The sequence below is a fragment of the Jaculus jaculus genome, chromosome 1 (assembly GCF_020740685.1).
Source record: "Jaculus jaculus isolate mJacJac1 chromosome 1, mJacJac1.mat.Y.cur, whole genome shotgun sequence".
NCBI lineage: Eukaryota > Metazoa > Chordata > Mammalia > Rodentia > Dipodidae > Jaculus > Jaculus jaculus.
The window spans coordinates 131,163,921-131,181,648 of NC_059102.1; the positions used below are offsets into that span (position 1 = coordinate 131,163,921).

General features: G+C 39.6%; 1 protein-coding gene across 1 annotated transcript; it reads right to left on the bottom strand.

Moving 5' to 3' along the window:
* Positions 1 to 11,685: 11,685 nt before the first annotated feature.
* LOC101611021 (olfactory receptor 1G1-like) lies at positions 11,686 to 12,627 on the bottom strand. Its single transcript, XM_004662702.2, has one exon. The coding sequence runs from the start codon at positions 12,625 to 12,627 to the stop codon at positions 11,686 to 11,688; it is 942 nt and encodes a 313-aa protein (XP_004662759.2).
* Positions 12,628 to 17,728: the final 5,101 nt, after the last annotated feature.

Here is a 17,728-nt window from a genome sequence, read left to right on the forward strand (position 1 = left end):
AGGCACACAGGGTGTCCTCCTCCTTCCCGTCAAGAAAACCTTTTTACATCTCCATTCCTTACTCCTCTCAGATTTCCTATAGCAGAGAAACCCATTCATGTGTATGGAACCAACTGTTTATAGTCTTTTCACACTGCAGCTTTGGGAAAACTCCATTCCTTGACTTGTGTTTGTCTTGGACTTCCTGGTGTGCAGTTACTGCTGTAGAAAAGTATTAATAGCTTCATTTCAGATAAACATGAGTAACTTCCAGACACCTATGTAGAGCACTAAAAATGTATTTGGTATTTAAGTAATCTGAACCAGTTCTACCAAGTGACTGTGTTTTGTATTACTGTGAAGATATGAAAATGTAGTCAATTACAATTTAGAGTGTTCCACATGACTTCTTAATTTCTACATTCCGTCCCTGACTCTTGTTTGGGGATCTCCTTTCAGAAAGCAGCTTTTTGATGCTCTTACTGCATATTCCTTTTTAGTAGGAATCCAGAAGTATTAGGTTGAATGGGAAAGCACTTAATGTAGCTGGGCTTGGGGTCACAAATCCAAATGCCTCCTATGTCACATATTTTGGAGGTCATGTTTGTCTGGGACAACAGGAAGTTTCCTTATTCATTCTTCATTTGCTGCTGTTTGAGTTGGCAACTTCCCTTCCCAATAAAAATTCACTCCCACCTCCACCTTTGTAGTTCTGGCCTTCCCTTCACCACGTAACAGCAGCAGCATGGTGCTGCCAGAGGGCAAGCGTGGCTTTTGGCAAAGTACAGTGCACGTCATTTCTCAAGACACGAGAAAGGGGAGGAAAGTCCGCAATTCTATGTGTAAAACGTAGTACTTTTCCACGCAGATTTGTGCACATGTGCGAGGGTGTCCACTTTGTGTAGTGACTGTTCTTTAGAGAGCTGGACCACGATATTATGTGTTCTGATCATTGACTGTAGTCCCAAAAAAGCCCTGTGAAAATGTTCTGACCAGTGTAACAGCAGAGTAACATAAAAGTACATTTTATAAAACTACTTACTATGGCTTTGTAACAATTGCATACCCATATTTTAAGGAACAGATGAATTTGCTACTTTTTGAAGCTTATTGATACTTCCCTTTTATGTATAATGTAGTAGTGATATCCATATTTCTTCATTGTGGTACACTTATCTGAGGATGCCTGGAAATGTATAAAATTGGATTATATTTCTTAGTGTTATCATAATTAGATACATGGGTCATCTCTTCCTCAGATGTAAATGATAATCTGGTACATGTCATGGAATAAAGTGGACATTTTAAAACTAAAAAAAAAAAGAAATTTATAAAACAACAAAGAATATTTTATAATCATATTATATTATATTATATTATATTATATTATATTATATTTTAGATTGTCAGAACCTACTGGCTGAAAAGGTTTGAGCCTCATGGGGAGTGAGGATTAAAGAAAGACAGGAGAAAGAATGAAAGCAAGGACTCCAGTCCAGACTGAAGCACTGTTTATTTCTCAGCAGTCCTTTTTAATATCTTCTTGCAAACAGTTTGCCCATGTACAAAAATTCCATGACCTTCACACAAGTTTCTATTAAAACAACTTCTTTCTGTTACAGAGTTATGTACGTTGACCACTTCTCAGTACAAAAGATTATTCCAAGGTTGGGAGAGAAACAAACCCTCTGTTCCCAGCAATACAAGCATAAAGATTCAAGGAATGGTCAGCTCTTGCCAATAACACTGAATGTACACAATCTTGCTTACTTGCAAATGCAAAAGTCTTGTTGCCAAACAGCCCAATGCTACAGATTCAAGGCCAGCCCAATGGCCCCCGACAGCTCCCCCTTTTTTATTTTTTATTAAACCAGGCTCTTCTGGACCTTGGTGCAGAAAGACTGTGCCTGTCTTAGGTTGTCCTCTATGATATTTAGGCCTTACCCATCATTGGTGCATGAATCCCATCATTCATTCCCTGTCTTAGGTTGACCTAACTCCAGAGAATCTTACCCATCACTGACTACTTTAAGATAATGCCTCCGGAAGCGAGGGTCAGGTCTGTAGTTGTATCCCATGCACTTCTGCACGGATGTCCATAAGGGATCTCAAAAGGCGTTTAACAAGTAAGGGAAGGAGGCACAGAATAAGCAAAAGACCAACACCTGTAGCAGCAAAGCTTCCTATCCAAGAAGTGAGAAACTTCCATCTAGGCAAGGCAGACTTAAATGCAGACATTAAGTCATTGGCAGCCTTAGCTGCATCAAAAGTAAGATGATTATTTTGCAAAGTCAAAATCTCTAAATGCAACCAAATCAGATCCAAGGAAATATTATCATTATGCCAAATACCTCTTAAATGCATTTTTATCTTTTCCCAATGCCATTGACTGTCATATTTTTTAGAAGTAACACAAATCCATTGATAATCTGCATGATACTCCAAACAAGTTCTAACTTTCAACCCTAGTATCTCTTTGCCCAAATACATAACCACATCATACAGAGCTTCTATTTTTTGTTCCAATTTTCTATCTATATCTACTTGAGTTCCTAGAGTGATAAAAACATTTCTTGATAATTCATTAACAAAATGTGCAGTCTGAGCTTCTTGTGACAAAGCAACAGCTGAAGTTGTAGCAGTAAGCTAACAATGTAATAAAAGCTAGGATGCCTGCAATCATCAATCCTATCACTCTTTTTTTTTCTATCATTCTTTCCAGTCAACTCAAAGAATTCTTTACTCACTGTAACACTTGTATTTCCTTGTCTGAATACCAAGGCCTCATTACTTTAACAGGAATCATAACAAATGCTGGTTGCTTAAAATTTATAATTCTATCAGAAGATGATTCTGAAACACAATTAGATAAAGTACAACTATTAACATGTAACATTGAACATTTATTCAGTCCATGTAATAGTCCAAGTAATATTTATATCTCTCATTAACATAGCATAGGGTGGAATAGCACAAGCCATGACCCTGTCCTTTGGGAGGCATGAACTGTCATTCCTGGGGGAGGTGATGCTCACTCCTCCCATGGCTGCAGCAACTTTCCATAGGTAAGTCTGTTGGAAACCCTCATTAGAACACCAAAGTCCAGCAGAGTCATTGTTCCATTTACCACTCCCTTCTGCTCCAGGATTTCCTGACCAGTCCTTAACATGCCTTTCAGTTCCAGAGGCATTACACAACATACCAAGACTATAATTTCTCTATCTTTCCAAGTTTCTGGGTGTAAGATGGGTGGGTCAGGAACATAAGTCCAACACAGCTCACTGTGGATCATTGGGAGTTGAATCCACATCATCAATAGCAGAGGCATCATTCTTCTGATGTTCAATCCCCATAAACCAGACCAACCTCTCTGGCAGCCACCTGGCATTGTTTGCATCCTGTGGGAAAATACAAACATGCCCTCATCCCCATATTAATACTGGGTCAGGGCCATGCCATTGTCTATCAGTGGGGTTCTTCCATCTAACCTGAGCATAAGTGTTCAGTGTTCTAGGATGCCATAATCTGTCTGCAGTGGAATAACCAGACGCATCCACATTTAAAAAATTTTTAAATAAAGAGTACATGATTTAAAGCATCCTGTGATGATCAAGGGTATAACTCCCCCTTTTGTATTTTTTGTAATTGATTTTTAAAGTTCCATTAGCACATTCAACAATTCCTTGTCCCTGAGGGTTATAAGGGATCCCTGTTTTATGAACAATTGATAATTGGGCACAAAAGTGCTGAAAAGATTGACTAGTGTAACCTGTACCATTATCTGTCTTTATGATTAATGGTATACCTGCTACAGCAAAACATTTGATGCAATGTGCTATGACATGTTTAGTATCTTCCCCAGTCTGTGCTGTAGCCATCAGAAATCCTGAGTAAGTATCAATGGATACATGAACATATTTTAATTTTCCAAATTCAGGAATATGAGTTACATCCATCTTCCACAGATGATTTGGTTTCAATCCTCTGGGGTTTACTCCATACTGAGGAACTGAGTGATATTCAGGACAGGTATTACACTGTCACACAATTTGTCTAGCAGCTTCTCTAGTAATTTGAAACTTTGACTATTTCGATGGTGTAAATTATGAGATCTTTGAGATAATTCCAATTGAGATATGCCTATTATCTGTGGCTTTATCTGCCATATTATTTCCCAATGCTAAAGGAGCTGGAAAGCCTGAATGAGTTCATATGTAACCTACAAAACAAGAATAAGAGTGAGCATGCATGCATCTTTGTATTTGATTAAACAAATCTTGCACTTGTGTATTGGCAGTTTCAATATAAAACACAGTCTCAAGCACCTGTAGATTGACTATCAGTATACAAGTTAAATGGAGTTGCAGCTAAAACATTAAATACTGTAGCTACAGCTCTAAGTTCCACTACTTATGCTGATGCTGGGGGAGTAGAAAATGAATAAGACTGTTCTTGAATAACATATGCTGCTCTGCCATTAGAGAATCCATCTGTAAACACAACTAAAGCACCTTCAATAGGCTCTGCCCTGACTGTGCATGGGAAAATAAAAGGATGAGAATTTGAAAATTGCAACAATTTGTCTTTAGGGTAATGATTATCTATATACCAAGATAATGTGCAAAAGCAATAGCCCAAAAATCCACATTTTGAAATAGCCAATCTACTTGTTGCTTTATAAAAGGAACCCCTATAACAGTCGGCTCCTTCCCAAAATATTTTCTATACTTTACTTGAGCCATTTGAATTAAACAAGCTACCACTTCATAATAAGGAGTCAACACTCTAGCAGGAGAAACAGGTAAATGTAGCCACAATAGAAATCCTTCTTGACATAAAACTGCAGTTGGAGTATGTTCAGTGGCCAGAACATATGCAGCCCATCCCTGAGAATAATCTATATATTGAATTTGTTGTTTTTCAATAGCATGCTCTACTAAGACTAATGCCTTATGTCCCTCATCTGTTAACTGATGTACAGAATTTGGATCTGGATCTCCTTTTAAAATGTCAAAGAGATGCCTTAATTCTCCAGTATAATCTTCCAATGAGGTGTAAGCCCATTGTTTTACAACTAGAAATCCTGATTCTGAATCTTTCAGCAATCTGCTAGCAGCTTGTAATAATCTGTCCACAAAGTTTTGATATAGTTCATCAGGTCCTTGTCTAATTTTTGACAAATTTTCAGTCTTTCTCCCGGTAGATGGTAGTTTATATTAAGCCCTCCTAGCTGCGGCATTAACTTGAGCATAAATGGCAGGATCAAAGTGTAATTGCTGCCTCATTTCTTGATATTGTGCCTCTCCTGCAAGAATGGCTTGTAGGAGCGAGACAGAAGGCCAAATCAAAGATAAAGGATGAAACTCACCCGCAGGTTTCAACACTACAGCTATAATGGGAGGTTTCATTACAGCAGGAAGATTGGGAGTGACTGGATTTCCTGGAGCATGCTTTCCCTGAAATTGCTGTACTTGTAAAGACAGTGACTCAACCATGCTTTGCAAACGTTGCACCTCCTCTGAATATGTTTCTTTTTGTTCACCCTCAGATTTAGTAAAAGCTATAAAAGGTGGAAAGCCCTCCTCTTGATGATCTTTTGCCACCTCCTTCTCTAATTCTGCTTCATGATCTGAATCTAAATGACCAAGACAACATTCTTCTTCTCTAAATAAGAGCTTAAATTCAGACTCTGGCTCCTCAGGAAGAACAGAAGGCTTAGTTTCATTTTCTAAGTCCGTGCCGGGAAGCAGTCCTTTGGCTTTAACTGTATTTGATTGAACTTTATCTCTTTCATGTCTAGAATCTAAACTGTCTCTAACTAAAACTCACAAACTAAAAGCTTCTACTGGTACTTTACCCGGCCCATGGACATCATCATAATCTTGAAGCTTAGTCCCTACCCTTTGCCAGGTTATTAAATCGACAGTTCCCTCTTCTGAGAACCAAGGACAGAGTTTTTCTATAAATTCCAAGAAATTACTAGGTTGCTGCTGACTAACTTTGGCTCCCCGAGCACAAAACATATTTTGCAGCATATGTTCAAAAAGCATACGACTATTACCTTGTCCCATTTTTATTATATGATTCATTGCTCCTTTTTTTCTTTTCCCAAGCACTCCTTTCCAATCCAGTGGTGTCCCTGTCTTCAGGCCCCATGTTGGGCACCACTTAGAAGAACCTGCCAGCTGAAAAGGTTCGAGCCTGATGGGGAATGAGGATTAAAGAAAGGCAGGGGAAAGAATGAAAGCAAGAACTCCAGTCCAGGACTGAAGCATTTGTTTATTTCTCAGCAGTCCTTTTTAATATTTTCTGGCAAACAGTTTGCCCATTGTGGTGGTTTGATTCAGGTGTCCCCCATATACTTAGCTGTTCTGATGCTAGGTTCCCAGCTGATGGACATTTGGGAATTAATGCCTCCTGGAGGGAGTGTATTGTTGGGGGTGGGCTTATGAGTGTTATAGCCAGTTTCCCCATGCTAGTGTTTGTCACACCCTCCTGTTGCTATGGTCCACTTTATGTAGGCCAAGGGGTGATGTCCACCCTCTGCTCATGCCATCATTTTCCCCTGCCATCGTGGAGCTTCCCCTTCAGCCTGTAAGCCAAATTAAATTTTCCCAGAAGCTGCTCTTGGTTGGGTGATTTCTACCAGCAATGCAAACCAGACCACAACACCCATGTACAAAAACTCAATGACCTTCATGCAAGTTTCTATCAAAACAACTTCTTTCTGTTACAGAACTATGCACCTTGACCACTTCTCAGTACAAAAGATTATTCCAAAGTTAGGAGAGAAACAAACACTATGTTCCCAGAAATATAAGCATAAAAGTTCAAGGAATAGTCAGCTCTTGCCAGTAACACTGAATGCACACAATCTTGCTTACTTGCAGGTGCAAAAGTCTTGTTGCCAAAACAGCCCAATGCTACAGATTCAAGGCCAGCCCAATGGCCCCTGACAACATATATACATATATATATATATATATATATATATATATATATATATATATATATATGGCATATTATATAATATATACTATAATATATTATAATCACCTAGAAAATCTGTGTCTGGGACTTCTGGTCAAGATGGCATCCACCTAACCACTCTTATGTTCCTGTGGTAATATCAGGCAAGATCTGTGGGGCTCCAGTGTGAGTAGGTCTTAGGAGACTTCCAGCTGGTGGGCACTGAGGGGCACAGAAGGGAATCTGCTGATTCCCATGCTCTTGGGTAGCCCACTAGACCCTCAGACCCCTCAACCACCAGGTTCTCTGTTGTGTTACCTTCAGGCTCTCCTGACCAGAGACAGTGAGCCTTCCACTCTCTCCCTGGCATCCCCTGACTGGGCTGCATGTGTTCCCATCTCCATCTGTCCTGGATCCCCACTGACCACTGGCTTTCCCCTCTCTCCCAGGCCTTCCACTGACAGGGGACTGTTTGCCTTCCATTCTCTTGTGGGTACTGCCTATCAGTCCAGGCTCTCCCTTGTCCCCCAACCAGTGCCCCTTCCCTCACACCAGCCTACTCCCTGATCCAGCCTGGTCTGTGGAACTCAGCAAGCCCCACCATCTCTCCAACACCCCACCCACTCCCACTGACTACTTGGAGACATCGTATCAGCCTCAGAAGAGGAACACAGTGGGTACTTGAAGAAATCAAAAAGGAAATTGTAAAATTTCTAGAGTTGAGCAGCAATAAGAACACAACTTACCAAAACTTATGAGACACAATGAAGATAGTCCTTAGAAGAAAAATCATAGCACTAAATGCCTTCATAAAAAAGACAGAAAGATCCCAAATTAATAACCTAATTACCTACCTAAAAGCATTAGAAAAACAAAAAAATCCAACCCAAAGGACTCCACATGGAAAGAAATAATCAAGATCAGAACAGAAGTTAATGAACTGGAATCTAAGAAAACAATAAAATTGATGAAATGAAAAGCTGATTCTTTGAAAAAAATAAATAAGATTGATAAACCTTTGGCCAATTTGATCAAGTGAAAAATGAGAAGTTTCAAATTAGTAAAATTAGAAAGGAAAAAGGAGAGGTCAACACAGACATAGATGAAATTGGAAGAATCATCATAACTTACTTCTAAAACCTCTACTTGAAAAAAATTGAATAATTTGGAAGAAATGGATGAATTCCTAGACACATATCACCTACCAAAACTAAACTCAGAGCAGATTAATCTGCAAAAATAACCCTTCACATCCATGGAGATTGAAAGGTAATCAAAATCTTCCCCCAAAAGAAAAGTCCAGGACCAGATGGCTTCTCAGCTGAAGTCTATCAAATTTCATGGAAGAAATGAAACCATTTTTTCTCAAACTGTTCCACCTAGTTGGAGAACAGGGAATGCTCCCCAACTCCTTTTATGAACCTAACATCACCCTTATATCAAAATCAGACAGAGATACCACAAGAGAAGAAAACTGCAGGCCTATATCCCTGATGAACTTAGATCCAAAGATTCTGAACAAAATCCTTGCAAACTGAATTCAATAACACATCAAAAGCATTATACATCTTGATCAAGTAGGCTTCACCTCAGGATGTAGGGGTGGTTCAACATACAGAAATCAGTCAATGTAATACACCACATATATAAACTTAACCACATGATCATTTCAAAAGATGCAAAATACAGCATTACTTCATGATCAAAACATTGGAGAGAATAGGCATGGATGGTTTATATCTCAACACAATAAAGGCTATATATAAAGTACCAAAAGCCCAAATAATACTCAATGTGGAAAGACTCAATGAGTTCCCATTGAGGTCAGGAACAAGACAGGGGTGCCCACTCTCACCACTGCTCTTCAACATAGTACTCGAAGTAAAAAGACTGGAGAAAGAAATAAAAGGGCTACAAATTGGGAAGGAAGAAGTCAAGTTAGCCCTATTTGCAGATGATATGATCATATACATAAATGACCTGAAAGTCTCCATTCCAAAACTTCAAAAGGTGATTAATTCATTCAGAGAAGTGGCAGGTTACAAAATCAACACATAAAAGTCAGTGGCCTTTTTATATGCAAAGGACAAATATACAGAGAAAGAAATTAATGAGGCTATCCCATTTTTCAATAGCAACACAAAAATTAAACACCTTGGAATAACACTAATCAAGGTTGTGAAAGACCTATATAATGAAAACATAAAATACTCAAGAAGGAAATTGAGTATGACTTGAGGAGATGTAAAGACCTCTCATGTTCCTGGATAGGTAGAATTAATAATGTGAAAATGACAATTCTACCAAAAGCACTGTACAGATTTAATGCAATACCAATAAAATGTTCAGCATAATTCTTCACAGAGATAGAAAAAAATGCTCTCAAAATTCATATGGAGTGGCAGTAGGCCTTGAATATCCAAACATATCCTCAGCAAAAGAAATACCTCTGAGCCGGGTGTGGTGGTGCATGCCTTTAATCCCAGCACTCGGGAGGCAGAAGTAGGAGGATTGCTGTGAGTTCGAGGCCACCCTGAGACTCCATAGTGAATTCCAGGCCAGCCTGGGCTACAGTGAGACCCTACCTTGAAAACCAAAAAAAAAAAAAAAAAGGAACACCTCTGGAGGTATCACCATACCTGACCTAAAGCTATATTACAAAGTAACAAAAACAGCATGGCACTGGCATAAAAATAGGACTATAGACCAATGGCACAGAATTGAAGATTCAGACTTTAGGTGAAGTGACTATAGCTACTTATCTTTAACAAGATGCCAATAATGTCCACTGGGGAAAAGACAACATCTTCAACAAATGGTGCTGGACAAATTTGATAACCATATACAGAAAAATAAAAGTAGACCATACATCTTACCATACACAAAAATAAAGTCCAAATGGGTTAATGATCTCAATTTATGTACTGAAACTCTTCCACTACTGGAATAAAAAAATAGGAGGAACTCTCCATGATATAGGAGTGGGGAAAGATTTCCTGAACAAAACCCCAGTAGCCCAAGAACTCAAACAATCACTAAACCAGTGGGATTTCATGAAGTTAGAAAGCTTTTGCACAGATAAACATACCATAATCAGAGCCAGTAGATTACTCACTGAATAGGAGAAAATTTTTGCCAGCTATACCACTGACAGAGGCCTAATATCTAAAATCTATAACGAACTCAAAAAACCAGACAATAAAAATAATCAAACAACTCACTCAAAAATGGGGCAGAGAACTGAATAGAGAGTTCTCAAAGGGAGAAATATAAATGGGTAACACACAGTTAAGAAAATGTTCAAATCCCTAACCATCACACTAGTACCATAGAAACCTTTACCTTGAAGATAGACTAAAAGGTTGAACCTCAACAGGAACATGAGAGGAGCACCTGAAAATAAGGGCTCTGGAGAGGGTGGGATGAAGCCTAACCTTAAAATTTTTCTTCTTCTTCTCCTTCTTCTTCTTCTTTTTCTTCTTCTTCTTTTTTTTTACCCTGGCCTGTAACTCCCAGAATCAGAATGTGGTTACCACCCACAATGAGCTACTGATTGGGAAGACCTGTAAGGTCTCCAAAACAAGACAGGCTTTGTCACAGAAGTGGCAGTGATCTGGCTCTTGAACACAATAATCAGCACTGAGTCAAGACCTTTTAGGTTCTAAGGAAGATAATATCAGAGTGCTTTCTTCTCAGTAGTTTCCACAGAGCTACCTTCATCCCCATGCCTCTCAGGATGTAAATTAAGCAGTTTAATACAGGCTGGGATGACCCCTGTCTACATTACTGAGAAGATTCTGTCTTCTGATGATTGAGGACATTCAAATAAGCATTTAGGAAAATTTGAGTTCATCAGTGAGATGTAAATAGAGTGACAATCATGTAGAGGCAAAATCATCAGAATACAGGACCTGTACCAGACCTTCTCCTAAGAGCATTTGAAAAATCCTACAAAGGCTGTCAGCATATTCCTTAGCAACATTTCCTATGGGAGATGTAGTAATGGGATGGGCAAGTTATATTTTGTAGTGAATCTAAACACAGAGTGGTAGCATAGTGTTGAAGAATATTGAAGGAAAGACATTATTATCATTAGCTATGTGATTTGGTTCACTGGTCATTGCAAATAGCTGACTCAAAACCTATGCTCAATTATTGTGTGTGCTTCCCTGGGAGATACCAGAGTCTTTAAAGGCTTTGAATGTCTAACTTTTTACTAGATTTTCTCCATCATGGAATCATATTATTATTAAAAGAAGTTGTTGACTAGTCTGGTAGATATGTATACTAAGAAGGAATAGAGAGAAGAAAAAAATTAATGACTAAGAAGAATACATAAATCTCATGCTCATTTTAGTCATTTGGGTTTAAATTCTGGTTCTTCCACCAATTATCAGCATAACTTCAGGCAACTAATTGAACCATTAAGAACATCTTATTTGCTTTTATTCAATGAAAATAAGGAGTATGTTGAATCTTACTGGTGATGCAAACATCTCACCAGAAGTGGAACAAGCAAACACATGCACTTACATACATATATGTCAAAAAACATCCCACAGTAGGACTGTGTCATTATCACCCTTTAAGAAGTGAGGGAACTATGTCTCAATGAAGTTTTAAAAAAATTGCCCAAAGTTGGAAAGCTAGTAAGTAGAATATCCAAAATTTGAACCTAGGTACCAAAATAATTCTGTAAGTTGATTTCCTATGAATTCCCACATGTCGTCTTTCACCTCATGGAACTTTCAGTGCTTTCCTGCTTAGGAATCTTCCCAAGGCACTCTTCATGTCTTTGTTTCTCAGGCTATAGATGAATGGATTCAGCATGGGGGTCACCACAGAATACATCACTGCTGCAATCCTGTCCTTTCTGGTTGAATCAGCAGCAGATGGGATGAAGTATACTCCAATAGCAGACACGAAGAACAGGCAAACTGCTGACAGGTGAGACCCACAGGTGGAGAAGGTCTTCCACTTCCCATTTGCTGATGGGACTCTTACAATGGTGGCCACAATGCAGGCATAGGAAATGATGATTATTAATGGAATCAAGATTGTTAGTGCCCCTCCCCAGTATATCAGCACACATTGGTTGGCATATGTACTGGAACAAGAGAGCTTCAATAGGGGAAGTAGTTCACAAAAGAAGTGAGGAATAACATTGTCCATGCAGAAGGACAACTGAGCCAGGAGAATGGTGTGAGTTAGAGAATAAGAATGTGTAAGGACTAGGCACATAGCCACTAGGAAGATGCAGCATCTCGGATTCATGACCAAGGTATAGTGAAGAGGGTAGCAGATGGCCACTACCCGGTCATAAGCCATCACAGCCAGGAGGAACACATCTAGTCCAAGGAACCACATGAAGAAATAGATCTGAGACAAGCATCCAGCATAGGTGATAGTGTGCCTGTGAGACTGGATGTTCACCAGCATGTTGGGGACTGTAGTAGATGATAAACACAGGTCAGTGATGGAGAAGTGAGCCAGGAAGAAGTACATGGGGGTGTGGAGGTGTGGGTCAGAGCCAATTGCCATAATGATGAGAATATTCCCTACCATGGTGACCAGGTAGATGACCAGGAAGATGCCAAAGATGAGGAGCTGCTGTTCCTGCTGTGCAGAGAGGCCCAGGAGGAGGAATTCTGAAATACTCATGTGGTTTCCTGGTTTCATGTTGCAATATAACTGAAGAAAAAAATACAGGGTGACACTTCAAAAACCTTTTTTGACATAGGAATATCTTGATGGAAATAGAAGCATAAAATTAAATTGCTATAATATTCATGGCTGCATGTTATTTCACTGAGACCTGAATGAACTTTATGAGGTGATTTTAGATATGGCCACTGTGATAGCTTCATGCCTCTAGTACAAGTACCTGTGATATGCAACTAAATAAAAGAGGTTTATTTATTTGGGCTCATAGTTTTGCAAGCTTCAGTTGGCCCTCTTGCATTTAGGCCTGTGGCAAAACAAAATATCATGCTATAGAATAAATATATTGTGGACTAAAATACTCACCTCAAGAGGCAAAGAGGAAGAGGCAAAAGTCCCACAATTTCTTGCAAGGGCATGCTTCCACGACCTGAAACTTCCCATTGAGCCCTCCCGATTAAAGTTACCATCATCTCCCTATAGCACTAAGCTGGGTATGAAATGAAGCCTTTAATACACAGATCTTTGGAGGACATTCCAGAACTGAACTATTGCATTCAAATTATTGAGAACCTCAATTCCCTAGAAATCAATACAAGTAAAGTTAAAACCTTGATGTGGTGGTTTGATTCAGGTGTCCCCCCCATAAACTTAGTTGTTCTGAATGCTAGGTTCCCAGCTGATGGAGATTTGGGAATTAACACCTTCTGGAGGGAGTGTATTGTTGGAGGTGGGCTTATTGTTGTTAGAGCCAGTTTCCCTATGCCAGTGTTTAGCATACTCTCCTGTTGCTGTTGTCCACCTTATGTTGGCCAGAGGGTGATGTCCACCCTCTGCTCATGCTACCATTTTCCCTGCCATCATGGAGCTTCCCCCTCGAGCCTATAAGCCAAACTAAACCTCTTTTTTTCCCACAAGCTGCTCTTGGTTGGGTGATTTCTACCAGCAATGTGAACCTGACTGCAACACTTGACAATTCTAACTTAGATCTGTGATCTTAACTTCTCTACTAATCTACCTGAAATGATGCCACCAGAATTAAGTTATTTGCTCCACAATCATTAAATTCTTCCTCTGTGTTGTCTACAGAAAATCTGTGGTAAAGAATATAGCAAGGTTCCTTCCTTGACAATTTTTTTTTGTCATAGGGTCAAAAACAAGACATACTAGTGGCTTTTGAATCCCTTTTAAAATTTAATGGCCAGCAAGCAATTCACTATGGAGGAGTAGATAAGAATGTTCCAGTCAAGTAAAGAATTTGTTTGAAGAGCATCTCAGAGATAGGGATAGGTAGGTACCAACATGGCAATGAGCACATATTCTAAGAAGAAGGACAAGTGTGGCTAAAGTGTCATGAATAGAGGAAGTGGTAGTTTGAATGCTTGAGCTCTGCCTGGGATTCCTGGAGTGCTTTTCATATGGAATGGTCTTAGTATTTCTCTATGCATGAACCTATTAAATTAGGTCAGCTTCTTCTGCCATCATGGAACTTCCCCCTCGATCTGTAGACTTCAGTAAATCCCTTCCTCCAATAACTGTGCCTGGTTTGGAAGTTCATTCCAATAATGTGATGCTGACTGTGACAGAATTGGTACCAGAGAGTGGTTTGTTGCTACATGATGAATCTGACAATGTGGATTTTGGTCTTTTGGAATGTTTGTTTGGGAGGAATGGACATGGACTTGGTACAACCAAAGATGTCATCCAGAGGAGTTAGCCAAGTTCCATGGGATATTCTGGCAAAAATTTGAAAATGCTAAGTGCAGACAAAATTGTATTTGGAAGCTTCACTTATGAACTATTAAGGGGAAGGCAAGACTGCAGCGGACTTTGTTGGAACTGGCTACTGGCATAAGGGCTGGCTGAGTTCTGCTACCCCTACCCAGAGAGTTTGATCAAAGTTAAATTTGTAATGGGCTGATGTGCTTGGCTAAAGATATGGAACTAGAAATTGAAGATTTAAAGTTGGAAAAACTCAAGCAATTTTAAAATTACTGGCACTGAGATTGGTGGCTGAGGCTGCTATTGCCAAATACATTAACATTTGGAAGGAAGATGACCCAACTACTTTACACTGAAACAATGGAAAAGATGTCTGAGGAAAGACTGAATGGAAGCAATGCAAACTCTCTTGAGAGCAAATGACTGAAAAGAAAGAAGCTGCTCTTCAAGTTCAAAATTTATTTTTCCCTGAATTAATAATTCCAACTGCATATAATTAATAATAATATGTCCTGCACACCCTGTATTAGTTTGCATGGAGTGGGGCATGAAGTGCACATGGTTCTAGGAGCCACTGCTGAGGCATGGCATAAAGGCAGGGCATGATGACCCTGATAGGTCAGTTGAGCTTTTTAGAGACCTGAATATGTTTGGATATACCAGGACTGTACAAGTGAAAGATTAATGAACCACTGATCTCAGAGGACCATAAAACTTTCCTGGACCATATCATGATAAGGGGCATCTGTTACAAAGCAACTTCATAATTCAAAATCTGACTTAAAGAGCTATCAGGCCACTAGGCAGGATAGGCCTTAATTTCCCCCTCCATTCTTCACTCCCAAAGACCCCCAACATCCTGCCCCCAATTCCCTGGCTCTTTAAAAATCTCTAGTCTCCCACATTCAAATGCTGCAGCAGTTTCATCCTTGGAGAGCTGCTGTCCCTCCAAAAAAGAATAATCTGTGCTGGCTCTTTCTCTCTTACATTTCTCATGTCATTCTAGCTATAGTAGCAAGGGCTACTATGGACTGCTGCTGGCTCAGGACAGAAGTTTGCCCTGGCTACTTATACCAGTTGGAGGGGCAGAATTAGGAGTTCCAGAGACTCTCAGTCACTGGTTATGAAAATCATACTTGAACCTCAGATTTTTGATGTTTGCTTGATGGTTATTGAGTTTGCATTGCTCCATTCTCTCCTTGTTATGACTTTAAGTGGTTGGAAATATTTACTCTGTGCCTTTATGTGTTGAAAAAATATAACTAGTTTTGATTTTACAGGACTCACAGTTAAGAAACAGTCTTAGATCTCAGATGAGATTTGGGACTTTGGAACTATCTTAAATTGGTAAAGACTATGAGGACCTTTGAAGTTGGACTGAATACAACTTACAATGTGAGATAGTTATGAATCTATTGGGGGTCAGGGACAAAATGTGGTAGTTTTAATGGATGTTACCCAATAGATTCAGGAGTTTTATTCAAGAATGTAACTTGGCTGACAGAGGTGTTAAGGGGGGGTGGATATGAATTCCAGCCTAAGGTATGTAAAGTGCTTGAGCTCTACCTGGGGTTCCTGGAGTATGCTTGCTTATGGTGATGGTTGTGGTATTTCTCTCTGTGTGGAGTGGGTCAGCTTCTTCTTCCATCATGAAACTTCCCTTCTATCTGTAGGCTTCAACAAACCTTTTCCTTCAATAACTGTGCCTTGTTTGGAGTTCATTCCAGCAGCGTGGATCTGACTGCATCAGAGGAGAATGGCAGGAGGGGGTATTGAGAGGAGCTAGGATCAGGGCCATTGGACCTTGGAGTCTAGGTTAGGGAATTAGGATTTTATTTTCAGTACAATCAGAAACCTGTGAGGGTGTGAGTGATTAAGCAACATATGGCCATGACTTGCGTTGTGGTACAAAAGGTGATTATGCTGCTGTGTAGAGGATTGTACTGGCAAAAATATAATCAGAAACCAGTTGTGGTAACACAAACCAGTCAATCCTGCACTCAGAAGGCTGGTAGCAGCTTTCAGGGTAGCCTGGGTTACATAGTGAGACCTATATCCCAAAAAGGGGTGCAAGCAGGGGATTATAAAAAACCACATGCAGAACCTGAAGATAAAGTGAACTGGACAGAGATGTTCTATATGTTAAATAGTTTAGTCAGGGCTGGAGAGATGGCTTAGCAGTTAAGTGCTTGCCTGTGAAGCCTAAGGACCCCTGTTCGAGGCTCGATTCCCCAGGACCCATGTTAGCCAGATGCACAAGGGGGCGCAAGCATCTGGAGTTTGTTTGCAGTGGCTGGAAGCCCTGGCATGTCCATTCTCTCTCTTTCTATCTGCCTCTTTCTCTCTCTCTCTCTCTCTGTCACTCTCAAATAAATAAATAAAAATGATCAAAAAAAATAGTTTAGTCACTTTTCTAAGGAACTATAAGTATTGCATCTGGAACCTAGACATTGATTTCATCCTTACCTTGTGGACTCACAAATTAAATATATCTAATATAAACATGAAAAAAGAAGGTGATTCACTGTATCACCAAAGAAATGATCTCTAGACTTCTTATCAAATGGCAGAATGCTCACAGTGTCTCAGGGGACAGGGGATTCATATGGGTGAGTTAGCTATTGCCTGAAGGGGAAAGACTGAAAAGGTCAAAGACCACAAGGAAAATTCACAGGAACAGAGATACAAAGATTATTTATGATGTATAGAGGATACACATATCAATGCTATGTCATTTGGTCCATGTAAACTGTGCAATATAGCTTTTCTCCATATCATCATATCAGAAAGAAGTTATAGAGAGGCTAAATGACTAGCCTGATGCCACCCAGCTCATAACAATAGATGAATATATGTTTCCATTCATTTTCTACCAAACTAGGAATTTAGTCCATGATGAAATCCCACCATCAGAGGCAGGCAGACTTTCCCTTTTATCATAGGTACTACAGATAGTTGTTAGCTACTTATTTACTTATTTATGAGAGAAAGAGAAGGAGAGAGAAACAGGTAGAGAGAGAATAGGCATGCCATGGCCTTCCATCCCTGCAAATGAACTCCAGACATACACACCGCTTTGTGAGCCTGGCTTTACATGAGTCCTAGGGAATCAAATCCAGCCTGTCAGGCTTTGCCTAAACATGCCTTTCACTGCTGAGCTATCTCTCCAGCCCTTGTTAGCTGTTTTTTTTTTTTTCAACATAACTTTATTTAAGAAGAAGTCTATTCTTTTTTATTGTTGTAAATTTCAATATATAAACATAAAATATCTCTTCCTTTGTCCCTTATTCATTGAGCAGTGTCCTCTTTCAAGGTAGTCTTTCCTCTGTTTTGTTATCTCATTCCTTTTGTCCTCCTTCATCCTCATGGTAAGATGTTGATGGGCTCAGGACCATGC

Coding starts and splice junctions, on each gene's coding strand:
- LOC101611021 (XM_004662702.2), bottom strand. CDS start 12,627: ATGAAACCAGGAAACCACATGAGTATTTCAGAATTCCTCCTCCTGGGC.